The sequence below is a fragment of the Schistocerca americana genome, chromosome 6, assembly GCF_021461395.2.
Source record: "Schistocerca americana isolate TAMUIC-IGC-003095 chromosome 6, iqSchAmer2.1, whole genome shotgun sequence".
NCBI lineage: Eukaryota > Metazoa > Arthropoda > Insecta > Orthoptera > Acrididae > Schistocerca > Schistocerca americana.
In genome coordinates, this window is record NC_060124.1 from 192298400 (window position 1) to 192324795 (window position 26396).

At 43.2% G+C, this 26396-nt stretch overlaps 1 protein-coding gene across 1 annotated transcript in view; it reads right to left on the bottom strand.

The window, feature by feature from the left end:
- Nucleotides 1-26396, bottom strand: part of LOC124619775 (luciferin 4-monooxygenase-like) — a 55464-nt gene that overhangs the window by 25899 nt on the left and 3169 nt on the right. The window contains exon 2 of the mRNA XM_047146360.1: nucleotides 12627-12905. Coding sequence (XP_047002316.1) covers nucleotides 12627-12905 — 279 coding nt within the window. The remainder of the gene's footprint in view (nucleotides 1-12626; nucleotides 12906-26396) is intronic.

Below are 26396 nucleotides of genomic sequence, written 5' to 3' on the forward strand. Positions count from 1 at the left end.
CACAGCGGCACGTCGACGATACTCTAGACGTTTTGTTGCTCTTCGTCGCAAGTCTCCTGGGCTTACGTTTCAGCAAGATAATGCCCTCCCATACACATGAAGTGCTTCGACTGCCTGCCCAACTCTACCTTGGTCAGCAAGACCGCCGTATCTCTTACAAGCCGACCGTTGTGGCCGAGAGGTTCTGGGCGCTTTAGTCCGGAACCGCGCTGCTGCTACAGTCGCAGGTTCGAATCTGGCCTCGGGCATGGCTGTGTGTGATGTTCTTAGGTTAGTTAGGTTTAAGTAATTCTATGTCTAGGGGACTGATGACCTCAGATGTTAAGTTCAATAGTGCTCAGAGCCATTTGGACCATCTCTTACAAACAACGTGCATTTGGAGCACTATGGGCGTCTTGGGATTTGGACGATTTAACGTGATAGTTGGGCAGAATTTAGTACGATGTCCTTCAGGTAGCGTTCGACAATTCTATCAGTCAATGCCGAGCCGAATACCTGCTTGCATAGGGGGCGGAGGCGGACCAAGGCACTCAATTTGTCAAGCTCTTTCTCTTCAATAAATCATCCAAGTTTTCTGAAATTGTAATCAGTTGTTTATCTGTACATGTACATGACATCTATCGATTTCCGTCCCTTTCGGACAATTCCTTCGTGATGCGTCGTTTTATCCTTTTACGACTTATAGTGTGATTTTAATGTCAGTCCACGCAAGGAGAACATTTTCTTAGCATACAGTATTCAAAGGCTGCAGTGCCATGCTGTGCATTACTGAGATTGTGTGTGCGGGTCGTCAAGCAAGAAGTAACTGAAGCGGTCACCCCTCCACCCCATAGTACAAAGCGCTGTACTCCCCTTGCGCTCTGGACAGAATGCATTTCAGCGAAGAGATTGTTTCCACTAGACACAAAGCGTGCATGACCGACTTTAATATGTTGTCGAGATATTTTCAGCGTACTACCGATGGAAAGAAAAATGATTTGCCTTGCGAGACTGCACGTTTGTACTTCCCACCGCTGGTGACTATATTTCTCGCGGTTTGTGGAGGCCATTATCGTGAGAGGGCAGCCGCGTGGGATTAGCCGAGCGGTCTTGGGCGCTGCAGTAATGGACTACGTGGCTGGTCACGGTGGAGGTTCGAGTCCTCCCTCGGACATGGGTTTGTGTGTTTGTCCTTTGGATAATTTAGGTTAAGTAGTGTGCAAACTTAGGGACTGATGACCTTAGCAGTTAAGTCCCATAAGATTTCACACACATTTGAACTCATCGTGAGAGGGCAATTCATGTGCTTGATCATCGATGCAAGCGATCCTCTGGCCGATCTCCGTCATCGTGGTGGAGTGAGTGACAGTTTGTTGACTGCCAGCAAGCGAGGAAGAGAGAGACTGAAACGGTGAGAGCTGCGGAACCGGACAGCATGTATGCAGAGCCGCAACGGTCTACGCGGACGTGAGGCGGGCGCTATCGTTTGCTGTTTTCCATAAGAAGAAAGCAGCCCAAAGCCAGAGACGACGAATGGAGGAGCTTCACCTACTGCAGAATAGTGCAGATCACCAAGTATTATGCTTTTGTGGCATGCATCTATTATTGGGCAGCTGATATCATGGCGTTCTGAAAAGTAATGCTTCCAAATTTTTTATTCTGTTTTCAATACGGGTTGTTATATGTCAACCTCCCTGCTTCGCTGATGCAACTGCAAGCCTCTGCTACCATAGGGTCCCAATTTGTAGCAGGTTACATGACTGTGCGTTATGTCTGTGCACAAAGAAACTGAAAACACGAATTCGAAGAATTCGCCATCACATGCAGCATCCTCTCCTTCAGCGTGAAAATGACCGACCACACGCGAGCGTTTTGACATCTACAACAATCCGATGCCTTGTGTTCAGCATCGGCGATCACCTTCTATACAGCCCCGACTTGGCCCCTTACGATTTGCATCTGATTCCAGAACTTGAAGTACACCTTCGAAGACTTCATTTTGATAATGATGAAGCGGTGCAAGGAGAGGTGAGGTTATGGTTCCATCAGTAACGTCAAACATTCTGAAGTAACGGTTTCAACAAACTGGTATCTCTCTGGGAAATAGGTGTTTGTCGGTAGGTAACAATGTAGGGAAATAAATATATAGATAGGAATATTAAATATGCAGAATAATAATAAAATTTCTTTTATTTAAAAGTTATTAAGACCTTTAAGGTAAAATATTCGGAGGCTTTACATTTTAGCACGCCCTCGTAGGTTCTGCCAGCGTAAATTATTGCACATCATGTACCAAAGGGGGTTAAGTTCGTACGTGCATGTTATGTTGTTTTAAAATATGCTGAAACCGACTCGATATTTTGAACTGAAATTCTTTATTGCGTCATGGGCCATTCTATAGAAGAGAGTAATATTTCATTGCATTTTGATAACTTTACTCACGCAGTGATTGTGATTTGAACATTATGTACAGATATAAGTTCTGTCTGTGTTGTGATGATTTCCCTAGTATTTGTATTGTCCGTTAGCAACGGTTGAGTAGTCGGTGGGCGTTATTTCTGATAGAGTGTACATATTTCTGTGACAATTGCTATTCTTAAGCAGCATGGTTCTGTGTGCCTACTTTTAAAGCTATTACTGGCCGATATTGCGATATTTGTTTCTCGATTCATGCCCACTTTAAATGTCGTCAGGTTCGAATAAGATTATTGTTTAGTTACATTTGGATCTCTTTAGATTTATATTATTAATTTTTCTGGGGTCGTCTTAAGTAAGAATTACTCACAGACAAAATACGGTACAGTTTATTTCTGATCTTAGCTGATGTAGGTATCTGTGTTGACGTTTGAGCTTCCGTGTTGTAATGTGTGAGGTTCATTCAAAAAGTAATGCTTCCTACTCCTTTCTCCTTAAATATTGTTAAGTGAAAAATATGGCGGTATTCCGCAAAAGGTCTCCTCCAATACACTGCAGTGGTAACATCCAGCAACAACAGATGCCAGTACCACAGTCACTAGCAAAAAAGTCGACATCGCTGTTCGTATCAGACAGCTTCCTGTGATACAGTTCTTGAACTGAAAAGGAGAAACGATTGTTCGCATTCATGGAACAATGAAAAATGTGTACAGCGGTGCAGCAGTGGATATCAACACTGTTAGACGGTAAGTTCGTCGACGTAGGGAAACTAAAGGGCAAACACCATTTTTTTTAAATTCAATATTCAAAAGAACAATTTCATATACAAGCAGCCCACTATCTCACTCATTCTACATAAACATTACAGTTACGTCAGAAAAATTATTTGCTACAAGTTGTGTATTTTGTTATGTTATAACTCCACTATGGGCATCTCTTACCTACGCCATGTCCGCTTCCGGTAGCTGAGTGGTCAGCGCGACAGAATGTCAATCCTAAGGGCCCGGGATCGATTCCCGGCTATGTCGGAGATCTTCTCCGCTCAAGGACTGACTGTTGTGTTGTCCTAATCATCATCATTCCATCCCAATCGACGCGCAAGTCGCCGAAGTGGCGTCAAATCGAAAGACTTGCAGCCTGCGAACGGTCTATCCCACGGGAGGTCTAGTCACACGATATTTTCATTTGCCTATGCCATCATTGTTCATTCTACATGTTACCTTAACTACCGAACAATCTCCAGGGTTAGTATGCTAGTGTCTATACTCTAATTCTATACTACATTGTACACATGTTAAAGCTAGCCTACACTACCTGCAGTGTTACAGGTGTGCCTGTGTGATATATAAACCTACGGTGTCGGCCGTGTCCACCGAACTAATCCCAGTAGGCATGCCACTGGCACCGGGCTGGCCTAAATCTTGAAATTCGCTGCAGTTTTATGCCAACTGTTCATCCTACCTTAACCTACATCAAACCTAAAGTTTGTATTACTACTGTCGTAATTATTGCTTTGTTGTAATTTGTGATCTATGCACCCTCCCCCTAAATCCGAGACGTGGTAGATCCCAGCCATGAGGCGGCTAGCCAAGTCCACACCCCGGCGGAACAGGTCAGGTGCATAGAGTCTTCATTGGTGTGTTATTCTGACTGTTCCTTTGAAACTCCCTTAAGACTTTTTATGATATTTCATTTGTAAGTTCATTAAGAATTTGGAATGTGTCTTGTTCCCTGAGCAGATGGTGTGTGGCGCGATTGGGTAACTGTTGCTTAAGTAGTGATGCTAGGTCTTCAAAATGGGGGCACTCGTACACTACCTGGTCTGGAGTGCCCTTTATGGCGACACAGTCACACGATGGTGTGGCCCACTTCCCGAACTGACATAGACATGCCGGCTACAGTCCATGTCTGATAAGGAAGTGCAGCTGTCCTCTGGTTGGTTCGAAGTACCTGAGCAGCAGGCGCTCCCTGATATTCGGCAGCAACTCGTAAGTTCTGCTCAAAGTTTCATCAGCATCCCACTGCTCCTTCCATAATTCCTCACCCCTTCTTCTGAATTCCGCTTTGTCTCCCACTTGGATTCCCATTATTTGAATTATTTTCTCTATTTATTCTTTCTTTGCCCAGTACCATGCTGCCAGCCCCTGATCTTGATATCAAGTGGACAGAGTCCCATTAACACTAACAGTCGCGCCGCCCCTCCCCCCAGAACTCAGCCGCCAGGGCGATTGTGTTAGACACCGATACTCCCAGCAGAAAGCCGAGTGCACAGCGCAGAGTGTGCTGTCAGTCTGTCTGCTAGCAGCTTCTCAAAAAGTTTGCCCAGGAGGTCCAGCAGACAGATGCACCTACGACTTTACCTCTGTCGGGTCTTTGTCTGGACCTTCCATCATTATGCAACTTAGTGAGAGGCCCCACCAACTAGGGGACGATGAATGGCACTACTTCCACTATAATGCCGTCTGGGACTGGAGCTTTGCCGTTTTTTATGGTTTTGGTTGGTTCAAATGTTTCTGAGCCCTTTGGGAATTAACATGTGACGTCATCAGTCCCATAGACTTAGAACTACCTAAACCTAACTAACCTAAGGCATCACACACATCCACGCCGAAGGCAGGATTCGAACCTGCGACTGTTGTTGCAGTGTGGTTCCGGACTGATGCGCCCAGAACCACTCGGCCACAGTAGCCGGCTCATGGTTTTCATTTGGGCAGAAGCTTCCTCTTCTGAGGAGGGATACACCAAGGTGTTATTCTCATACTCTTGCCGATCTTCAATCCTGTTTCGTCGTTGGTCATTTCAGTCATCCTCCTCATACGGCAACAGAGCTCAGAGGAGGACCTCGGCAGTTTTCCGCCTAGATTCCGTCATCTGGTCCTAATCCCTGACGATGGATAACACCACTGGTGACCTTATTATCTCGTTTACCAATTTGTACGGGACGCCCTACGGGTTTGCAGCCAATTATTTCTATACGTATCTCGCCCAGCCCCTCAGCCTCAGTGCCCTTAGGTCCTGCTTCTCGATATAGATGCAACCAACGTTGCTTTTGCTCCCAGATGACACTCTGCTGATAGTAGCTCCTTGCCCTCGTTACAGACTGAAGCGTCTACCATATTTCAGCCGACATCGAGATGGAGAAGCCGCAATGGCTCTCCTCCTGGTTGGAATGGCTGACTTCACCGCCGTGGTAGCTGATCTCACTAGTTTCACAGCGTACTCTTCTACACTGTCGTCTCCGTCCGGCAATATCGGTATGTACACACTCCCCGGGTAGGAGCTCACAAAACGTCCGATTGTAGCTGCGCTGTATCTCCCACACAAAGTCCCAGTGGCACTCCATACCAGGCAGTGAAAATGTTATTAAATAATGGTCACTGGTGATAACTTTGTCCAAGACCACCAGTCATTTACATTGCTCGCAAGACTTGACATTACTAACGCAACGTCAGTGTGTGTACCCTCGCCACCTCCACAGTGTAGGTGGGGGGGGGGGGGGGGGGGGGGGAGTGGGGGTGTTCCCCTGTCTACTGGGAACCATGAGTTTTAGCGCCATAATAGTCTCCTCCACTTTCTGTCCCTGGTCATCCCGAGTGCCACTGATCCATAGGAGCGACTCGGCATTTATATCGGCCGTCACAATGAATCTACGCCCCCGCATCGCCGTGGCCAGCTGTACTAGCTTGTCTTAGAGCTCGTCAACTTCTCTTCCATACTGAAAATACATATTAATCAGGTATGCACCAATAGCTGACTGAAGTTCCAGGCCGTTGCAGTGGTCGTCAGAAAGCTGTCAGGGGACTGTGACTGCCAGTTTCAATTTTCCGCCGTGAATGGGATCTGCCCAGCGATGGAGTACACCTCCTGCAGACAGAGCACGTCCAGACTCCTCTCCTCCACCACTCTTCGAAGTTCCTGCATTACCAGTCTACTGTTACACGCGTTTTTTGTCCCATATTAAGCCTGATCTTCATGGGAAGTACGTGTGAATGTGTGATTCTGGCAAATTTTTCCTTCAGTCATGCGCTATCCTCCAATTTGTTAGGACAGATTGATTGTGTAGTTCATCCAGGTCGAACTTTTCGTTTCTTCTTTCGAAAACGTTTTAATTAAGCCCCACAGGGCGCCAAAATTAGTGGGGAGATTCATTGTGCTGAGCTGTATTCTATCCACAGCCATCATTACAGAAAAGTTGACGTCTCTGCCGAGCTCGTTGCAGTCACACGCCACATGCCTCAAAGCTTTAGTGAGGACTGCCGTATCCTCCAGGCGCGCTGGCCGCATTGCGTGTTCCAAGTTTGGCTATACCCTAACAGGATGCCTCCGAAACTTGAAAAATGGTTCAAATGGCTGTAAGCACTATAGGACTTAAAATGTGAGGTTATCAGAACTACGTAAACCTAACTGACCTAAGGCCGTCGGCACACGGACCGTGCATCCGAACGTTGAGCGTGCCGAGTTTCTGACGTCATAGCGTGGAATAGCACATTCGGGATTCTTTCCGAACGTACAGAGCAATATCTGGCATGTCAGATATTCTGAGCGTGCCTCTGAGTGGTGACCAATGAGATGGCACAACGCCAACTACGTCACAAGCAAGCTGTCTCCGTTCAGTACAGGGTTGTGTGGCGCCATATTGACATTCATTTGAAGCGTATATGTATATATGCCGTTTCTGAGCACCAGCAAATTGAGAATCACTGGAAAACCCGTTGTTAACTGTGTGATTCGTTCCAGTCAAATAATGTGAAATATCATTTTCGTGGCAAAAGAATTATTGTAACTTGCGTATTATGAGAGTAGGCTATTTGAAGGCAGCGACGCACTGAAGATCCACCCAAAACGCAGTTTCTTGGTGCAATTTGTTATAATTAAACTTCAATTAGTATCATATCTACGATAAAGGTTTTCAGCAAGGGGGAAGATACTATAGTTAGATATAGTTTGAAAGTTGCTGGTGTAATGTAGTGACTACTGTCACTGTCTGCTGTTGCGATATGTGTTGGGGCGGTTGTTCGCGTTTTGCCACTACCGAATGTTTTTCCTAACATTCGCATTTTTATTAGGTTCTGGTACTTTATTATTAGTTTCATATAAGTATATAGTATAATATTTGATGTTATGTAAATATAAGTTCACCTTTTTTTGAGGAGAGACTGTTCGATTGGCTTAATCTACGGGACAGCTACTTGTATAAAGATATTTTGCTCCTTTTTCTTTTACGCTTCGTAATTCACATGTTGCAAAGATTCTCCTACTGGGTAGGAACAGTGATCAAGTAAGACTGACCTTGGGGTTTTACTAAAATGTGAGAATGATGAAATAATGTTTATCTTATGCGGAGAAATATTCCAAATTTGTACCGCACTGTTTGTAATGGAACTTTTATTGATTGGACATGGTACTTTTCGTGGACGATGGAGGACATGTGCGTTTTAACAGAGCTAACGTAAGAATTTTTAGGCACACCCGTTGAGTAAACAATGTGATTTACGAACTAGACACATCCCTCAACTGCCGCTGGAGCGCGTTGCGATCGCGTATGCTACGTTGGGGCCCAAGTACCGTATGCACAAGTCGCATCGTTCCTGAGCGTTCAGCAGCACGTTGAACTTGGCACGTTCAACGTTAACGTTCGATAGCACTGTCCGTGTGCCGATGGCTTAAGGACATCACACCCATCCATGCTCAAGGCAGGATTCGAACCTGCGGCCTTAGCAGCCGCATGGTTTCGGACTAAAGCACTTAGAACGGCTAGGCCACAGCGCGCGGGCTCCGAAATTTCTGTGAGGAAGTGAATCTGTTAAGCCACTCGTACTGCTCACATTGTTTACTTGCACTTGTTTTCTTAGAAAGAAAATATGTCATTCTTCTTCATCACTGGTGAACTCCCTGCCACAGGATGCCCTCTTGGCCGTTTCCGATCTTCAGAGGACCTCTTTCCCTGGCTTAGAGGAGAGGGAGCTTCTCGCTGACCTCAGGGGTCAGTTTGAACATATACGTCCATCGTCTCTACTTTCCGAGTCGAGACTCGGCAAGCATCCGTGAAAATTCTTGGAATCTTGTGGTCCTCATTGTGTTCCTTTCCCTTTTGCTCGGGGACTTAGGCTTACTGTGTTCAGATGTGGCGTCAGCCATGGTTCATTCTAACGATGAGTCGCTGCTGTAGCATCATGTAGGTAGGGAACTTCCTCCCAGTGGTGTTGCAGGTCTTCTTTCCTTTTCGGCATCAGGAAACGCTCACCCCAGTTCAACCACAATTTTTCCGTGCATGATCTTCAGCCCTGCACCTAGAGCATTCCGGACTTCGTTCACAGTGCTTGTGCACATGGTCCAGATGGGCACAATAGTGGCATCGGGGTACTACCAGATAATCTATCAAGTTTATTGCATGAAAACCAATGCAGCTTTTGCCAATAGTGGTTAATTTACGCCACAAGTTTTAGGAAACCTCGGCAACGTGATGTACAACGTCAGATTCTTGAGGCCCAGTCTTGAAGCGCAGCTTAAACTCCTTTTCAAAGGTTTCCATATTCATATCATCAAAGTTTTGCTGGCATATTGTTTCGTAGATTTGATTTTCCTTCAGTATAATTGCCACGAAATATAGTATTACCAATGAATTCCGCTTCTTAGGTGGCTCACACTTTACTGCTTAACTTAGTTTTTGGTTATTAGGAATGTTGTTCTCATCTTCTTCTGTCATCTACAATGACACATTCTTCGTTGCCTATAGTTTATTGATCCTTATTTTGTCTTTTGAAGGATACACTGTTGTTGTGAAGATTTCCTGCAATTTCTTTATATCGTGACAAGACAGAGGTCTTAGAAAGACCGCCGTGTCCAGTCTTTGTGACACTTTTGCAATGGTTTCCTTTGTTATTTGGGGCCTGGTTCAAATGGCTCTGAGCGCTATGGGACTTAACATCTATGGTTATCAGTCCCCTAGAACTTAGAACTACTTAAACCTAACTAACCTAAGGACATCACACAACACCCAGTCATCACGAGGCAGAGAAAATCCCTGACCCCACCGGGAATCGAACCCGGAACCCGGGCGCTGGAAGCGAGAACGCTACCGCACGACCACGAGCTGCGGACATTTGGGGCTTGAAAGCTGCCCATGTTTTGATAGCTAATTTTCCCGATTTTTACGCTCGAGTCAAGGATCTGACTTATCCCGACATGTTTCTATAGAACACTTTCCTCTGTCTGTCCCAGGCCCTCTTTGTGGCAGAAACAGTCAGCGCTGAAGCCCTCAAAAGCGCACTCAAATCGCTCGTCTCATGTTCGGTTCTCATGATTTTTAGATGATTGAGGAAGGTGGGAGCCCTTCTCTTGCCCGACAACAGCTTCCCTTGCACAGAGAGGGCGGGAGGGTGGGGTGGGTGGGGAGGGGTACAGCTACAGCTCACCCACTGACCTCACCCCTTGGCCAAGGCCACTCCTGAACCGCCGGGTTCAGCAAGTATACCCCTAACTTTGGAGAGGTGAATGCACCCCTCTTCCTTTACTGCGTACTAGCCCGAGCTTCCATCTCTTGGCCAAGAACCCACTCTTACTCTGGTGGTGGGGCGGTCACCCAGTCGTTCATGCGTCTGGACACAGCTAACTTGGCCCAGGCGATGTCAGCAGCCTCTAGATTTGGCAGAATCGCCCCCCCCCCCAGTTACTCCTCACGGGCTATTCCGAGCATCCTTGCCGACTTATACCGAGATCCCATGCCGACAAACGATGTCGCTGGCATGCAGAGCACCTGGTGATCTATGCTCTGCAGCAAGAGGGAGGCGAACAGCAGACTCCCAGCGCTGAAGAGTCGCTCATGAGGTGAGAAACGCCCCACGCCCCCCTTCCTCGCCAGGCACAGCAGCCCTTTCAAGCCCTCTCCAAGGGACAGATCTTCAGTCCCTGGGCACAACTCCCCCTGTGCCACGGACCCTTCTCTTTAACATCGGGTTGGGTCGCAGCTATCCCTTCTGACGCAAGGCAACGACCGTGTGAGCCTGGGAAATGCCGAGTTTGACTTCTGGCACCACGAGAAGGCGCAGAATGAGCCACGTGGGTAGAGAGGCTATCTACGACGCATCACTCTCCCATGTGAGACCTGCAAACACCTTTTGTTAACGAAACGCCAAGTGGCAGGCCGGTGACTGGAGTGGCTCCACACAACATTCAGCGAGTCGATCGCATCATTGTGGTCACCGGCGGAAGGCTGCGGATGATTCGTGGTGAATTACCTCCCTCAGTAAACGCAGTGTCATGAAGATTATTCAGCAATGTATATTCAAAGGTTTGTCCAACTTGCGTAGCAAGAATGATATCCGACGAGAATACGTACACAAGAAAAACAAGTGCCTCCCAACAGTGGCAGCGCTTCTGTTTGGAAGTAGAGGAATTTATGGAAAACACTGCGACTGAAGACGAAATGTGGGTTTATTTTCTTGAAGCTGAAGAAAAAGACAGTCAGTCGAAAGGCATCACAAAAGCTCACCAAGTAAGAAATAGCTCAAAACAATCCAATCGGCAGGGAAAATAATGGCTCTAGTATTCTTAGAAGCAGAGGGTGTGATAACGGTTGAATTTTTGGAGCAAGGATGCACAAAAAATTCTGTCCAAAATGTCACAACTCTTGAACTCAGCGAAGCAGCTGCTTTTTGTACGAAAGCGAAATATCACACACTTGTCGTCACGCCGCTGAAGAGATTGTGGAGAATGAATTGGAAGTCTTGCCTCCACACAGCCATGACCAGGCACCACCAGATCCATCAGTTCAGGCCACTGAAAGAAGCTCATCACGAGATTGTCTTAGAATATGAGCAGGCCATGAAAGCTCTGTGTGACAATGGCTTCTGAAATAGGATCTGCCTTTTACCACGCTGGATTACACGTATTCGTTAAAAGGCGGAATGGAACTGCGGAAAAGGACAGAGATTGTATTGGAAAGTCACAAACTAATCGTCAGTGTTCTGGTTTAGAGGTTTTACAGTTGCATTTGAAATTGTTGACGAATAATGAAAGCCGCGCAGGATTATCCGAGCGGTCTAGGGCCCTGCAGTCATGGTCTGTGCGGCTGGTCCCGGCGGAGGTTCGAGTCCTCCCTCGGGCATTAGTGTATGTGTTTGTCCTTAGTGTGTAAGCTTAGGGACTGTTGACCTTAGCAGTTAAGTCCCATAAGATTTCACACACATTTGAATATTTTTTTTAATAAAGAAAGGGGACATTACATTTTGTAGGAGCTCCTATGGTGGCAAATAAAGGTTTCCAGCAGTGGAACCTGGCATTGTCCAGCTATTATTTATAGCTTTGCGTCAGCACCAATACTGTGCAGTGTCTGGCTTTGTGCTTAATGCATGTGACATGTATCCTGAACTATGTGATGTACAATGAAATAATTTTGTACGTATATTCAGCGGAATATGCGAATACTGTCTGCGAAATTTATTTAAACGTCGTGCATGAAGCAGTAGTTTTTCACGCATCTTATTATTTATAATCATATATCTCCTGAACGGTGGGCAGTATAATGATATGATTTTGCGTTTACGTTCAGTGGTATATGAAAATACTGTCAGTAAAATGAGTCCTGAATGCCATTCTTGGCCCAGTAAGTTATAACTTCATGACATGCGTGGTACTTTGACTGCCTGAACAGTGGAAAAGTAAACATATCTCCTACCATGATTTCATTTGTCAGCGAGGAAGAACTTAGTAAAGGTTTGAAATAATGTGTAAAGACTGTTGTAAGTCAGTAAGTGCTCTCAGCCTCAAACATTGGACATTCACACATCACGCACTACACTCCTTTTTCACCCCACTCTCCATTTACTAGTTAGGTGGTTCTCACCGCCCCCCCCCCCCCCCCCCCCAGCAACGATCACCTATAAATAATGTTTAGGTATACCACGTTTGGTTGCAGTCGGTTAAGTGGTTTAGGATTAGATGTGCAAGACATCTATTTTAGTAATACGTATATATGTAACAGTAAGAAGCATCGCTCGCACAACACCAGCCCACCCAAATCCTCTGCTACAATGGCGAAGAGAAATCAAAAGAAATTTAGTTATCCTGTAAGAAGCCACTGGACTCCTCAGGTCGCTTATACCGAATCACTCAGAAAATAACCCGAACGAAGTCTGAGATTTTCTCGATTGATTTCGTGTCCACACTGTGGATAATAAGTAAGTGAAAAAAGCAGACAGACGCAGCTAGTAACTGTGCATGGTGTGCTGTACCTTGGCCTGTACCCCTGGATCGAGGCGACCCACAGAGCCGGGTGGCGGAGGCGAGTGGCTGAGGAGGACGTTGCAGGCCGGGAAGGCCTCCGTCTGGCCGTACCACTGCTTCAGCGGTCGGCCCGTGCGTCCCTCAATCCAACTTTGGGCCCTAGCGTTGAGAGCGGCCCCTCCCGTGATGCACACGCGCACCTGAGATAGAGTCGACCGCAACCGACCTTCTGGAGAATGGCGAACCAGCAGCACCCAGTGGTTGGACGGCATTCCTACACAGGTGGGCTGCGAAAAGACCCAATTACATACACACACATACACATCTACGGACACAGCATCGAACGAAAGCTATCAACACTTTGCTCATAAATAAAAATCTTGAAGGCTTGGTGCTCTGCAGTTTTCAGATTCTTATTAAAGGACATCTCCTGTACACCAAGAGCTGAAGTAGTAATGTTTTGTTTGCCAAAATCAGTTTTCATGCCTGTGACCCATCATCAGTGCCATATGATGCAGGGGAACAAAGAAATGTATGATCATCGATGTTGACAAAATGATAACTGTACTTACGGTATCACTAATATCAGTCATCTAACAGTAAGTACCTCAACAGCAATGAAATACATGTCAGTTAAAATGACAGTTTCTCAAATCTGTCTTGTAACATAGCACACAGATTGTGATGTATATAATCGCTGACAAATCTTAGGCAGTGACAATACTGTAATGTTTGACATAACTGTCATAAAATGCAAAAATGGAACTGACAGGTCAAAAGTCTGTGTTACCTGCCTTTTCAGGAATTCAGCATCGTATTTATATACAGGGTGTTACAAAAAGGTACGCCCAAACTTTCAGGAAACATTCGTCACACACAAAGAAAGAAACGCTTACTTTCCATGTTAGAACTCATTATATTACTTCTCTTCAAATCACATTAATCATGGAATGGAATCACACAGCAACAGAACGAACCAGCGTGACTTCAAACACATTGTTACAGGAAATGTTCAAAATGTCCTCCGTTAGCGAGGATACATGCATCCACCCTCCGTCGCATGGAATCCCTGATGCGCTGATGCAGCCCTGGAGAATGGCATATTGTATCACAGCCGTACACAATACGAGTACGAAAAGTCCCTACATTTGGTACCGGGGTTGCGTAGACAAGAGCTTTCAAATGCCTCCACAAATGAAAGTCAAGAGGGTTGAGGTCAGGAGAGCGTGGAGGCCATGGAATTGGTCCGCCTCTACCAATCCATCGGACACCGAATCTGTTGTTGAGAAGCGTACGAACATTTCGACTGAAATGTGTAGGAGCTCCATCGTGCATGAACCACATGTTGTGTCGTACTTGTAAAGGCACATATTCTAGCAGCACAGGTAGAGTATCCCGTATGAAATCATGGCGGTGAATCGAGGAAGTACAGCACAGTACGAAACTAAACACAGCTCCAACATGGAAATTAAGCGTTTCCGGACACATGTCCACATAATATCTTTTCTTTATTTGTGCGTGAAGAATGTTTCCTGAAAATTTGGCCGTAGCTATTTGTAACACCCTGTATATGTGACACACATTCACATATGTAAATTACACTTTGACAGTAGGTAGGCCTATATGAAGAGACAATACACAAAAAGTACGAAACAGGAAAACAATAATTTTGGTTCAGTGTTTATGTCCTGGGTCTAAAATTGCCTAATTTGACTTGATACGTTTTACTATTTTGGAATGTTATACTTTTTGTATGTTATAAATTCATATACCAACAGTGAACAAAAGAAAAACACTGCACGTCGCAGATATACGTAAATGCTACCTTAGAAGTAACGAAAGTCAGGTAACGTAGACTGTTTACACAATGTGACAGTTAGGGAGTCATACGTTAACAAGAATTATCACTCCCTAAGATATGTCAGCAATAGCATACATTACAAACTATATACTCCGTGAGCCGTGTTGGCTCATATCGATTGCGGTCTGTAGATCGAATCCTTGTTTCGTTTTCCCTCTGGTCGCCAGGCGGCCCTCTTGCGCTTGGTCTTCTGGCATGAAACTCTGAAATGTTTTCGAGGTGAGTGAGTGTGGAATGAACAGTCACCGAGTGCAAGGAGGAAGGAAGTCGGCTGGAGAAAATGTGTGTTGTCAAGCGCCCGTGGTCGGTGTCTTGACTGAATAGGCTTGAGAGATCCGTTACAACGGAACGACTTCCATTATGATTAGCTGTTTCCGGTGCACTGAATTGGCACCTCTTCCCTGTTGTCGAGCCGTTTTGTGTGATCAAGTTGGGCATTATTAGTCAGCTCTGTTGTTACTGCTTTGCCCTAAGTGATTTTACCGTGAGTGGTGAATCTGTGCTTTCGGAGAAGTTTGGATCCACCATCAGTGCAGTATGTATTTCTTTTACAAACTGTTTGGGCCTGCCTGTCTCTGGGTTCGCGAGGGCCCTGTGTAACTTACTTGTGATCCTTGGGTGTGGAGATTGTGGTGAAAATCTTTTAGTGGTTGGTTTGTCCGCTTGCTTAGCTGAGTGGTAAGGTGCTTGACTCTCATGCAGCGGGTTCGGGTTTATTCCCGGCAGATTTGGAGATTTTATCAGCTCGTGGACTGGGTGTTGTATTGTCTTCATCATCATTTCATTCTCATCATCGCGCACGCAAGTTTAGGCAGCTATTTGCTGAAAATGTGCTGTCGTAACAACTGACCTTTTGATGTTTCTAGGCATCTCCAGGTGAGTCAGCTACTATTTCTGCAGTCTACGCTTGCAGTTGGTTCGGCGCACCGGCGGCACGATATTATTGACCAGCATTTGGGATTCGCTGCTGCCCTAAACTTGTGTGAAGCTGTCCTTCTGTGCCGGCCGAGGTGGCCGAGCGGCTCTAGGCGCTACATTCTGGAACTGCGCGACCGCTACGGTCGCAGGTTCCAATCCTGCCTCGGGCATGAATATGTGTGATGCACTTACGTTAGTTAGATTTAAGTAGTTCTAATATCTAAGGGACTGATGACCTCAGAAGTTGCGTCCCATAGTGCTCAGAGCCATTTTTTTGTTCTTCTGCACGGCGACTGTTGCTTAAGTTGTCTTTTCTTAATAGGTTTGCGTGGGCCAAAATCTTTTCAGAGTACACGTATTTTGGCCTTTTGGTTTGGATACTTTTTTGTTCAGTGGCCTTTCTTAATCAAGCTCTCCCTGTTTAACCCGGCCTTTTGCTGACACTTGTATTTCCTTAAATTTGACTGATCTCGGAAAGGACTAAATTAATCATTGGTTTATAATTTTAAATCATTCTGTTAGCTTCGGATATTTAAAACCGTCCAAACATTTTTACTAAATTTGTGCTACTCCTTGTTACATTTGACCTACAAAATTTTTGGTTTAAGTGTGTCAGGTCTTTTAAAAGACCGTGTTAAATCTTGGGTTCCGTAATTGAAAACCATTATATTAGCATGGGACATTACCATATTTGTTGAACCACTTTCCTGTGGTAGTTAAATCCTATCGTACTAACTGATATGCATGTCATTGCTACAGAGCTACTCTAGTAAGTGCTGCTACAGGCACAGTTATCAATTTGTGGAAATCGATGAACATACAGTTGTTTTGCTCTGTATCAGGTGTTATAAACCCGAAAACAGGTTTTGGGAAATAAGGTATATCTAGTTTAGCTCATGGTGTATGGAAGATGTTACTCATAAATAACATCGCAAGAAAGTTATAGTAATCATAGAAGCATCGCTATGTTCATGTATCGGTGTTTAGGATTGATGAAAGGGTTAGGTATTCTGTCTGCTCTCATTTCTCCATTTCTACTTATTTTTCAATCTATCTGTGATAGAGGGCAATCGATTTTCACAAGTCTTAAGCGAAATAGTACAAGGTTTAGATATAGCAACTTTTTAATTTCATTACAGATTTTTTTTTAAAAATAGGAAGAGCAAATTTAAAATTGCATAACAGATTATCAAAAAACAACTGGACAGTACCAAAAGCAAAATAAATTAATTCTTACCTAAACCTTCATTTATCACTCTGTGTACCGTAGTCACTAAAAAACAACAATTCATACGTCCAGTCGTCTCGCTGACAATCTTTTACTTAGCACTGACAACGCATTGCTTAACTTTGAAAATAAACGCTTGGAGATTATTAACGTTGTTGGAATCTTCAGATACTCATTGCAAGCTTACAGAACTGGGGGAATAAAATGATATATCTTCTCACTGCTCTACACGTTTATCCAACAGTGATGCCACAGGTATCGCAGACTAGTTCATTGGGTCATTTTGATCAGGCAGAGCAGGTTCGAAAGAGGGAGCTGCTTCGTTTACTTTTCTTTCGTTTACTTGTGATGACGCCGGAAGTCGTATACTGTTTGAAAAAGGGATCACAGCCTGCTTCGCTGCTAATGGTGCAGCGTTTGTACCAACACTTGTTGCTGATAGACGACTCGTTGTAGATTTTGCTCTAATGCAAGCTCTGGAATACTGAAAATATTTTTCAATCTTGGGTGAAGCAAGCAGATTATTGTTGCCAAATAATCATCTTCAATTTTTTTCAAAACTGCGTTCTATTTGCTTATTAAGCTCATCTTTAAAGTGTCTACTACACTGTCATCAGGGTGATCGTTGGGCTTACTTAAGTCATTTCGTTGTGCTTTTATCAGTAATAATAATAATTCGCGTGCCTCAGGGACCTGGTACAAGTATTTCAATTGGACGCCACTTCGGCGAATTGTGTGTCCGTAACATAACCCAGTCATCCAACAGGGACAGGGGACTCACAACTAAACATGTAGCTCGAAACACGTATCGTTTCTGTTGCCGCCTTACATCGTGGTGACGTGAAAGCTAGGTTAAAACGCAGATTGAAAATTCTTCGGTCCCACCGGGGCTCGATCGTGCTAGCACTCTGTTTCTCTGCAAGCGCTTTGCCGTACGATTTCTTTCAACCATGTGACAACTGATATAATTCTGCTTATGGGCACGCACTCCTTAAATATTGGTATGTTGGTGCTCGTGTGTTCAATTGTTTCAACTGTTTGAAGTGAATCATGTGACCAACATTTTAGTTTAGTGATAAAAATGTAATAAACTATTACTAGGATCACGACGTACACGCTTACTTATCTGGTCCTGTAGTCAAAGTGCTATGTCAACAATCAGTTACCATTGCATTCTGTTCATTGCTGTTTCCCCACAACTGACTACATTCAATGCTTCCGCATCTTTCTATATGTCGTCTTCCATCTGTTTCCTGTCCTACCCAAGGATCTTTTTGTCGTAAAGTGGACAGTGAATGCTTGCTTTTTGATCAGATCTGTGTCCTACGGATTACGTGATCTGCCCATTGGAGACTTCTTATCTGTTGATGTTGTAAGGCGTTGTTCTCGTTGAAGATCTTACCAAATTCGTTATTATTTCCTGCTCGCCAAGTATCTCCGCCTGCCAGCGGGTCCCTAATTCTTCTCATCGCGATTCGTTCTTGTCTTAGGACTTATGCCTCTGCCTTTTTGTCGATGTCCCGCTTTCTGAACCGTAGAGGACAATGAGGCGTTCTCGTTTTCGCAGAATGTGGTATGGCATTAGAACTGGAGATATCTCTGAGGACATGTAGATATCTCTAGCCAGCAGCAATTCTTTCTGATACATCAATTGGTATATGTGTATAACAACTGTGCCAACTTGCACACACTTTAACTGATCAACAGACTTGAGGTCCTCTTCGTCAACTGTGAAATGCTTCTGTGCATATTTAGTCCTGCCTAGTTGAATAGTTCTACCTACTTGCATGTCTCCTTTTATTTGTTTATTTATTCAGTGCGGTACTTGCTTAAAGTACTGGTATCAGTAAGAATATCTATTGAAGAGTATGGAGAAAAAAGATACTGATATGGAATTACTCGATACCAAGCATTATCATACTTTTTCCGTATTTCTACACACATCATCATCACTACAATAATTTCCAAGATTCTTAAATTAAAAACTAAACTTAACCTAATTTCAAAAATTTAAATTTTTCTTCTAGCTGTAAAATAGCTAATATTGGAATGGTTATCGTCACTATCATACACGGTATGCAGTGACATACTTTGCTCTCTGTACCTTTATGAAGAGATTCAAGGTCATTACTGTCAGTCGACTGTGTCCCCGAGAAAGATCTGTGTAGGGGATTTCATCTTGGTAGTTGACAGGCTTAAATTATCTTCCCTAATAGAGCTTTTACACATAGGAATCAAATTTTACTACCTCTCCGGCTACAACAGATGCATAAATACCACTAAGACGTAACGTTGGTTTGATGGCATAATTGTCATCAGCTTTGACTCTATTAACATTTTCTCCGATCCGTCTATCCGTTTCATTATAATCTGAAGCTTATTCCAGTGTCAGATCATGTTCAACATCTCTCATCTCTTATACCAATGTATCATATTTAAAGATCTTTTGTCACATTCCTAAAATGAGGAATTTCTTTATTGAGTATTTCTACACGATAATCAGTTTATACTAGTATAACTGCTCAAGACATATCTGTCCTCTCCTTGGCGCGTGGTAACACTATCATGTGCCCCACCTTCTGTTGTATTCTCGGTCTTTTTATTCTTCTATTCATGTCCCTATTCGATTAATTCTCCCAGTATTCTGGTGGTCTTTTTTCTTGGTACACTTTGTTTCATGGGCTGTATGCCGTGGTCCAAGTCATATTCCGCTGCCTAACGCATCGTCTCCTAGTCATCACCACAGGGTATAAAGACATCGATAGCAGATTCAGACTTAGACAAGCTGAACAACCCGACCTTTTTATAAGTACCCCCACAACGATCACGTTTGCGCCTGTATCAGGAGGAAAGCTCCAGATGATACCAGAAAGCACTGAAGCATAAATCGTTATAAGTAGTAATGCTGCCTAAAGTTGCAGGTAAGTTCAGCTGAAATTTTTACCGCGGACCTAGCGGTGATCAGAGAGGATATATTAAGTCCTAATCGTAACTAACACTTGGGTCAAGAATGATGAAAGAAGGTTGTATATATGGAAGAAGATTGGAGATAGATTATATAATGGTAAGACAGAGATTCAGGACCAACGTTTTAAATTGTAACACATTTCCAGGGGCAGATGTGGACTCTGACCACAAACTATTTTGTTTGAACTGTAGATTAAAACTTAAGAAACTGCAAATAGGTGGGAATTTTAGGAGGTGGGAGCTAGATAAACTGAAAGAACTAGAGGTTGTATAGAGCTTCAGGAAGAGCATTAGGGAACAACTGACAAGAATGGGGGAAACAAATACAATAGAACAGGAATGGGTAGCTGCGAGAGATGAAATAGTTAAGGTAGTAGATGATCAAGTAGGTAAAAAGACGAGGGATAATAGAAATCCTTGCGTAACAGAAGAGATATTGAATTTAATTGATGAAAGGAGAAAATACGAAAATGCAATAAAAGAAGTAGGCAAAAAGGAATACAAACGTCTCAAAAATGAGATCGACAGAAAGTGCAAAATGGCTAAGCAGGGATGCCTGGAGAACAAATGTAAGGATGTAGAGGCGGATATCACAAGGGATATGATAGATACTACCTACAGGAAAATTAAAGAGACCTTTGAAAAAAAGAGAACCACTTGCATGAAATCAAGAGATCAGATGGAAACCAAGTTCTAAGCAAAGAAGGGAAAAGGGAAAGCAGAAAAATGGAAGGAGTATATAGAGGGTCTGTACAAGGGCGATGTTCTTGAGGACAATATTATAGAAATGGAAGAGAATGTAGATGAAGATGAAATTGGAGATATGATAGTGCGTGAAGAGTTTGACAGAGCACTGAAAGACCTAAGTCGGAACAACGCCCCAGGAGTAGACAACATTCCATTAAAACCACTGATAGCCTTGGGAGAGCCAGGCCTAACAAAACCGTACCATCTAGTGATAAACACGTGTGAGACAGGCGAAATACCCTCAGACTTCAAGAAGAATATAATCATTCCAATCCCAAAGAAAGCAGGGGTTGACAGATGTGAAAATTACCTTACTATCAGTTTAATAAGTCACGGATGCAAAATACTAGCACGAGTTCTTTACAGACGAATGGAAAAACTGGTAGAAGCCGACTTCGGGGAGGAATAGTTTGGATTCCGTAGAAATGTTGGACCACGTAGGGCAATACTGACCCTACGACTTATCTTAGAAAATAGATTAAGAAGAGGCAAACCTATGTTTCTAGCATTTGTAGACTTAGAGAAAGCTTTTGACAATGTTGACTGGAATACTCTCTCTCAAAACCTGAAGATGCCAGGGTAAAATACTGGGAGCGAAAGGCTATTTTAAATTTGTACTGAAACCAGATGGCAGTTATAACAGTCGAGGGACATGAGAGGGAAGCAGTGGTTGGGAAGGGAGTGAGACAGGGTTGTAGCCTCTCCCCGATGTTACTCAATCTGTATATTGAGCAAGCAGTAAAGGAAACAAAAGAAAAATTTGCGGTAGGAATTATAATCCATGGAGAAGGAGTAAAAGCTTTGAGGTTCGCCGATTACTTTGTAATTGTTTTAGAGACAGCAAAGAATCTGGAAGAGTAGCTGAACGGAATGGACAGTGACTTGAAAGGAGGATATAAGATGAACATCAATAAAAGCAAAATGAGGATAATGGAATATAGGCAAATTAAATCGGATGATGCTGCAGGAATTAGATTAGGAAATGAGGCGCTTAAAGTAGTAAATGAGCTTTGGTATTTGGGGGGCAAAATAACTGATGGTCGAAGTAGAGAGGATATAAAATGTAGACTGGTAATGGCAAGGAAAGCGCTTCTGCAGAAGAGAAATTTGTTAACATCGAGTATAGATTTAAGGGTCAGGAAGTCGTTTCTGAAAGTATTTGCATGGAGCGTAACCTTGTATGGGAGTGAAACGTGGACGATTAATAGTTCAGACAGGAGAATAGAAGTTTTCGAAAAGTGGTGCTACAGAAGAATGCTAAAGGTTAGATGGGTAGATCACATAACTAATGAGAGGTATTGAATAGAATTGGAGAGAAGAGAAATTTGTGGCACAACTTGACTAGAAGAAGGAATCGGTTGGTAGAGCATATTCTGAGGCATGAAGGGATCACCAATTTAATATTGGAGGGCAGCGTGGAGGGCAAAAATCGTTGAGGGAGACCAAGAGATGAATACACTAAGCAGATTCAGAAGGATGTAGGTTGCAGTAGGTACTGGGAGATGAAGAATCTTGTACCGGATAGAGTAGCATGAAGAGCTGCATCAAACCAGTCTCAGGACTGAAGATCACAACAACAATATTAAATACAATGGTGGCGCCGTGTTTGTTGCTCTTAGAAGTAGTCTGTCTTGTGGCGAAAACGAAGTAGATACCTTCTCTTACTTGAGATGGTAGAGTCTATATTTAACAACTGGAATTAATTACAGAATGCTTACTTTCACCGACCTCTCGACTCAGATGAAGACTTAAGACTCATCTCAAACGCTTACTCCACTCATGCAGCTACACATGATTTGTGACTTAAATTTAGACTCGATATGTTGGGGTAATTACTTGCTTAAAGTCGGTGGTAGGCACAGAACATCGTCTCAATCAGTACTAAGTGTGTTCTCGTGAATTTATTATGGATAGTTAGTTCAGAATCCCACTCGAAGTGTAAATAGTTGCGAAAACATACTCGGCCTCTATGCAACAATTAATCCCTAGCAAATAGATAGCATTTTGACAGAGACAGTAATCGCAATGTCGTTGCACCGACACTGAATACCGCAACAACAAAATCAACTAACAATAGACATAAAATGTAACTCTATAAAAGCCGAACAAAATTCGCTTGACGCCTTCCTGAGAGACAGCTTTCATTCCCTCCGGACTAACTATGTAAGTGTGGACCAAATGTGACTTAAATTGAAAGAAATAGTACCGCAGGCAGTGGAGAGGTTTGTACGAAATTAATTACTACGAGACGGAACTGACGCAGCATGGTACAAAAAACAGGTCAGAAAACGTTTGTAGCAACCACGTAAAAAGCACGCAAAATTTAAAAGAACGTAAAACCCCAAGAGTGGCCAAGTTTTACAGAAGGTCTAAATTTGTCGCGAACTACAATGCGAGACGCTTTTAATAGTTTCTACAACGAAACTGTCATGAAATCTGGACGAAAACCTAAGGAGATTTTGGTCTCGTCAAGCATACCAGCGGCAATACACTATCCATACTTCACATCATAACGATGGTAATGTTACCCATGAAAGTGGCACTAAAGCTGAGTTACTAAATACGGTTTTCCGAAGTTTCTTCACCAAAGAAGACGACTAAATTATAAGTAGATATTCTCGGTGTAGTGCAGCATCTGAAATCACTTAATAAAGACAAGTCCTCCGGTTCACTAGCTTCATACTTCAAGACTTGAGAAATGCGCGTGTTATACCAGTACCCTAGAAAGGAAGTAAGAGTAGTCCGATGAGTTGCAGAACCATTCCGCAGACGGCGATTTGCAACAGGATTTTGGAATGTATACTGAGACAACTATCCGTCAACACACATTCAACACACGTTCAAAATGTATCGTTCTTCTGAAACGCAAGTACCTCTTTATTCTCACGAACGAATGAGTGTCATCCACAGAAGCGTTCACATTCATTCCTTATTTTTACAGTTCCAGAGAGCTATTGATACTGTTACTCCCAAGCAGCTTCTAATCATATTGCGTGCCAATGGCGTATTGTCGCAGTAATGGGACTGGATTCGCCACTTCCTGTCAGAAAGATAACAGTTCGTTGTAGTTGACGGAAAGATATCAAGTAAAACAAAAGTTATATCTGAATCTCCATCGATCTTCCCAAATACGAAAATATTGTTTCATTACCGAAGTACGTGTACATGGAAAGAAACGACTGTCGTAATAAAATAGGAGAAATCATGTTCCGCAAAAAATTATTTAGGTGTCCGTTTTTCCTGTGGCGCTGTTCAAGAGTGCAACGGCAGAGAAATAGAATCAGCCGCATAAGCGTACTGCAGAGTGGTAACGTAGATGTACATCTGTACTGCGCAATACACCTTACGGTGTGTGGCGGTGGGTGCTTCTGTTACCACTTTCTTTACCCCCATTTCCTATTCCATTCAACAATTACGAGTGGGAAGAAAAACTGCAAGTAAAGCAGGTAATGTAGTCAGACCACTGTCTAAGATCACAGAGTCGCGCTGACTTCTGTTGACGAGCTCGTCCTGGGAAGATTTGGTGCTGTTTGCTTCATTTAGCCTTGAGACCAATACGCTATCTAACTTAACTCCATCCTGTTTTCCATGAAAAGTGTTTTTCAATTCGTATTGCCTAATATATTAATAATGTCGGAGAAACGAATTTGGCGCTTCACTAATCCTTGTGCATAATCTTCTTCTTTTGATTTATCCCTGTTTGGAAGATGACACTTGCTCTTGTGTTCTTTAAACCAGGTGTTAATGCCTCTTTTTTCGGATGTATGTACTCTAGATCGCGTTAACGAGGGTCTCTGAGAACTCATGTTGAGATATGTTTTAACAATGCCTCACATCATCTTACTGTGAACAGTACAAGAAGGTACATGAGCGTTAGATGGCGTGAGTATAGATAACCCACCAAGCACAGTTGTAGCGTTTTCTATACTGGAAGAAGTTGAGTAAACAGCCCCTCAGATGGTCATGAAGAAAAGCCCTCTTCTTTGGTTCCAGTATATTGATGATACTTCCCTTGTATGACCTCACTGAGAAAAAAACTCTCAGAATTTTTTGAATGGTATTAATCCTGATACAAAGCTCACTATGGAAAAAGAGAAAAAGGTCAAATTTCAGTATAGGACTTGCAAGTACTTAGGAAACGTGATGGAGCTTTAGGGTCCACACACCATAGCTAATCCATTCACGTGAATTCCTGTCACCAACCCAAACATTGAACCGGAATGTTTAAAGAACTCGTGGGTTGCGTTAGAAGATTCTAGAACCCACAGTACTTAAAGCAAAAGTTCGATCATTTAAGATAAACAGGGCCTACAGCCTAAAAGATCTGGAGTATCTACTCACAAAAAACCAACGAAACGGGAATTTTTTTCCTATTCCTAGACTCAGTCATTGATAGCATCGTCAGTATTCCAAGAAGTAGAAGGATTGACACTGTTTAAAGTAACAAGAAAGATGCGAAAATTTTTCGCCACTGCAAAGGACGTACGCCCTCCGCTAGCCACAGCAATCTATATAAAATCTCTTGAATATGCAGTCAACTGCACATAGGAACTACAAAAAGAGCTAGTAACATCTAACTTAAGCAACACGAGGGCAATAATTGTCTGAGAAATACGGATACCTCTGTTGAAGCAGATACTGTAGTGGGGTCAGGGAACCATCAAATTCGTTTTTTCGATACTGTTATTTTATCATGACCCAGTAGATACTATACCAGGATGAAGAGAGAGCTAATAGAAAATCAAAAGAACAAATACAACTTGCAAAGAAGAAAATGTTTGAAAATATCAGTTTGTGGGCCTCAGCGGGAAATAAAACAAACACTGCCAATACTGCCCCATTACATGCCCCGTAAGACATGGCGGTACAGTTTCCGCAATCTCATGGTGCAATTCCAGTATGACGCCTGAGGCGACACAAGCCACGTGACGTGGCAGCAGCGGTGCGCCTGTCTAGCATCTCCCCTTTTCGTATAACTGAACGCAACCCTTTCCTATTCCACATCCACAGTCGCACTACAGCAGACCCAAAGAGCGGCGCGAATCTTACCTGCACTGCAGTAGCACTACTTCAGATATGCCATTGCAAAGAATTCCGTTCAGTTAAATTAAATGCGAATAATAAAGTTGATTAGATAAAATACTTTTCTATAAACAGCTCACGGCTGTAGCCAGTTACCAAGATAAATTTTTAATTCAATTAAAGGAGTGCGACTGGCGTCTGGACAGTCGAATGGCTACTCCCGTGCGGTTTGTCACCAATGACGCCGTCTGCCTGGGATCTTCACTCAAAGGGAGTGGTTTGATGACGTCACGACGCGACTACAGCATGGATACATACAAACAGTCCGGTTTACTGAGATTCTTAAGTCTGAAATTGCTCTTTGAGTCCTTATGGCCACAGATAATGTACTCAGGATTGGGAGACGAAACAGCAAGCATCGAATTATGCCTTGAACCACAGCCTAACGCAAATAAAATAAAATTCTCCTTGGACACAGATACCGGCGGTGAAACCCTACCTTCTTGATGTCTTTGAAAACGTGCTTTCTATATTAAAATCTTCTTTGGGCATCTAACTTCGTAAAATTCTTTCACTCGTCCAATCGATGTATGTACTAATATTTTAATTTAATATATTTCTTATTTATCTGACTTTACACTTGATTCATTTTCTTGCTCATCATTCCCAATTCCTCCACAAAAATGAATCTATGTCATATTTAGAATGTGAAGTTTGGTTTACTTGTTTACTGAATCTGTGTCAGCTATCTATATGTGTTCTGGTTTTGACACAGACGTGGAAAGCAATCTCACCTCAAACTCAAAATATTATTATTATTATTACTTTTCAGACAAATCGCCAAATTGAATTATGTCTAGAACGATATGGAAATCAAAGAATTAAAGACTCTGACAATTTTTTCTGTCCTACAGAGCAAGAGTTAAAACATTTTGTTGGCATCATGAGCAATTGGGTATATTTGTAATGTATTAATTAGGGCTTATGTCACACTTCCACGTAATATTTTTATTAGTGACTATTTTCGGACATTTA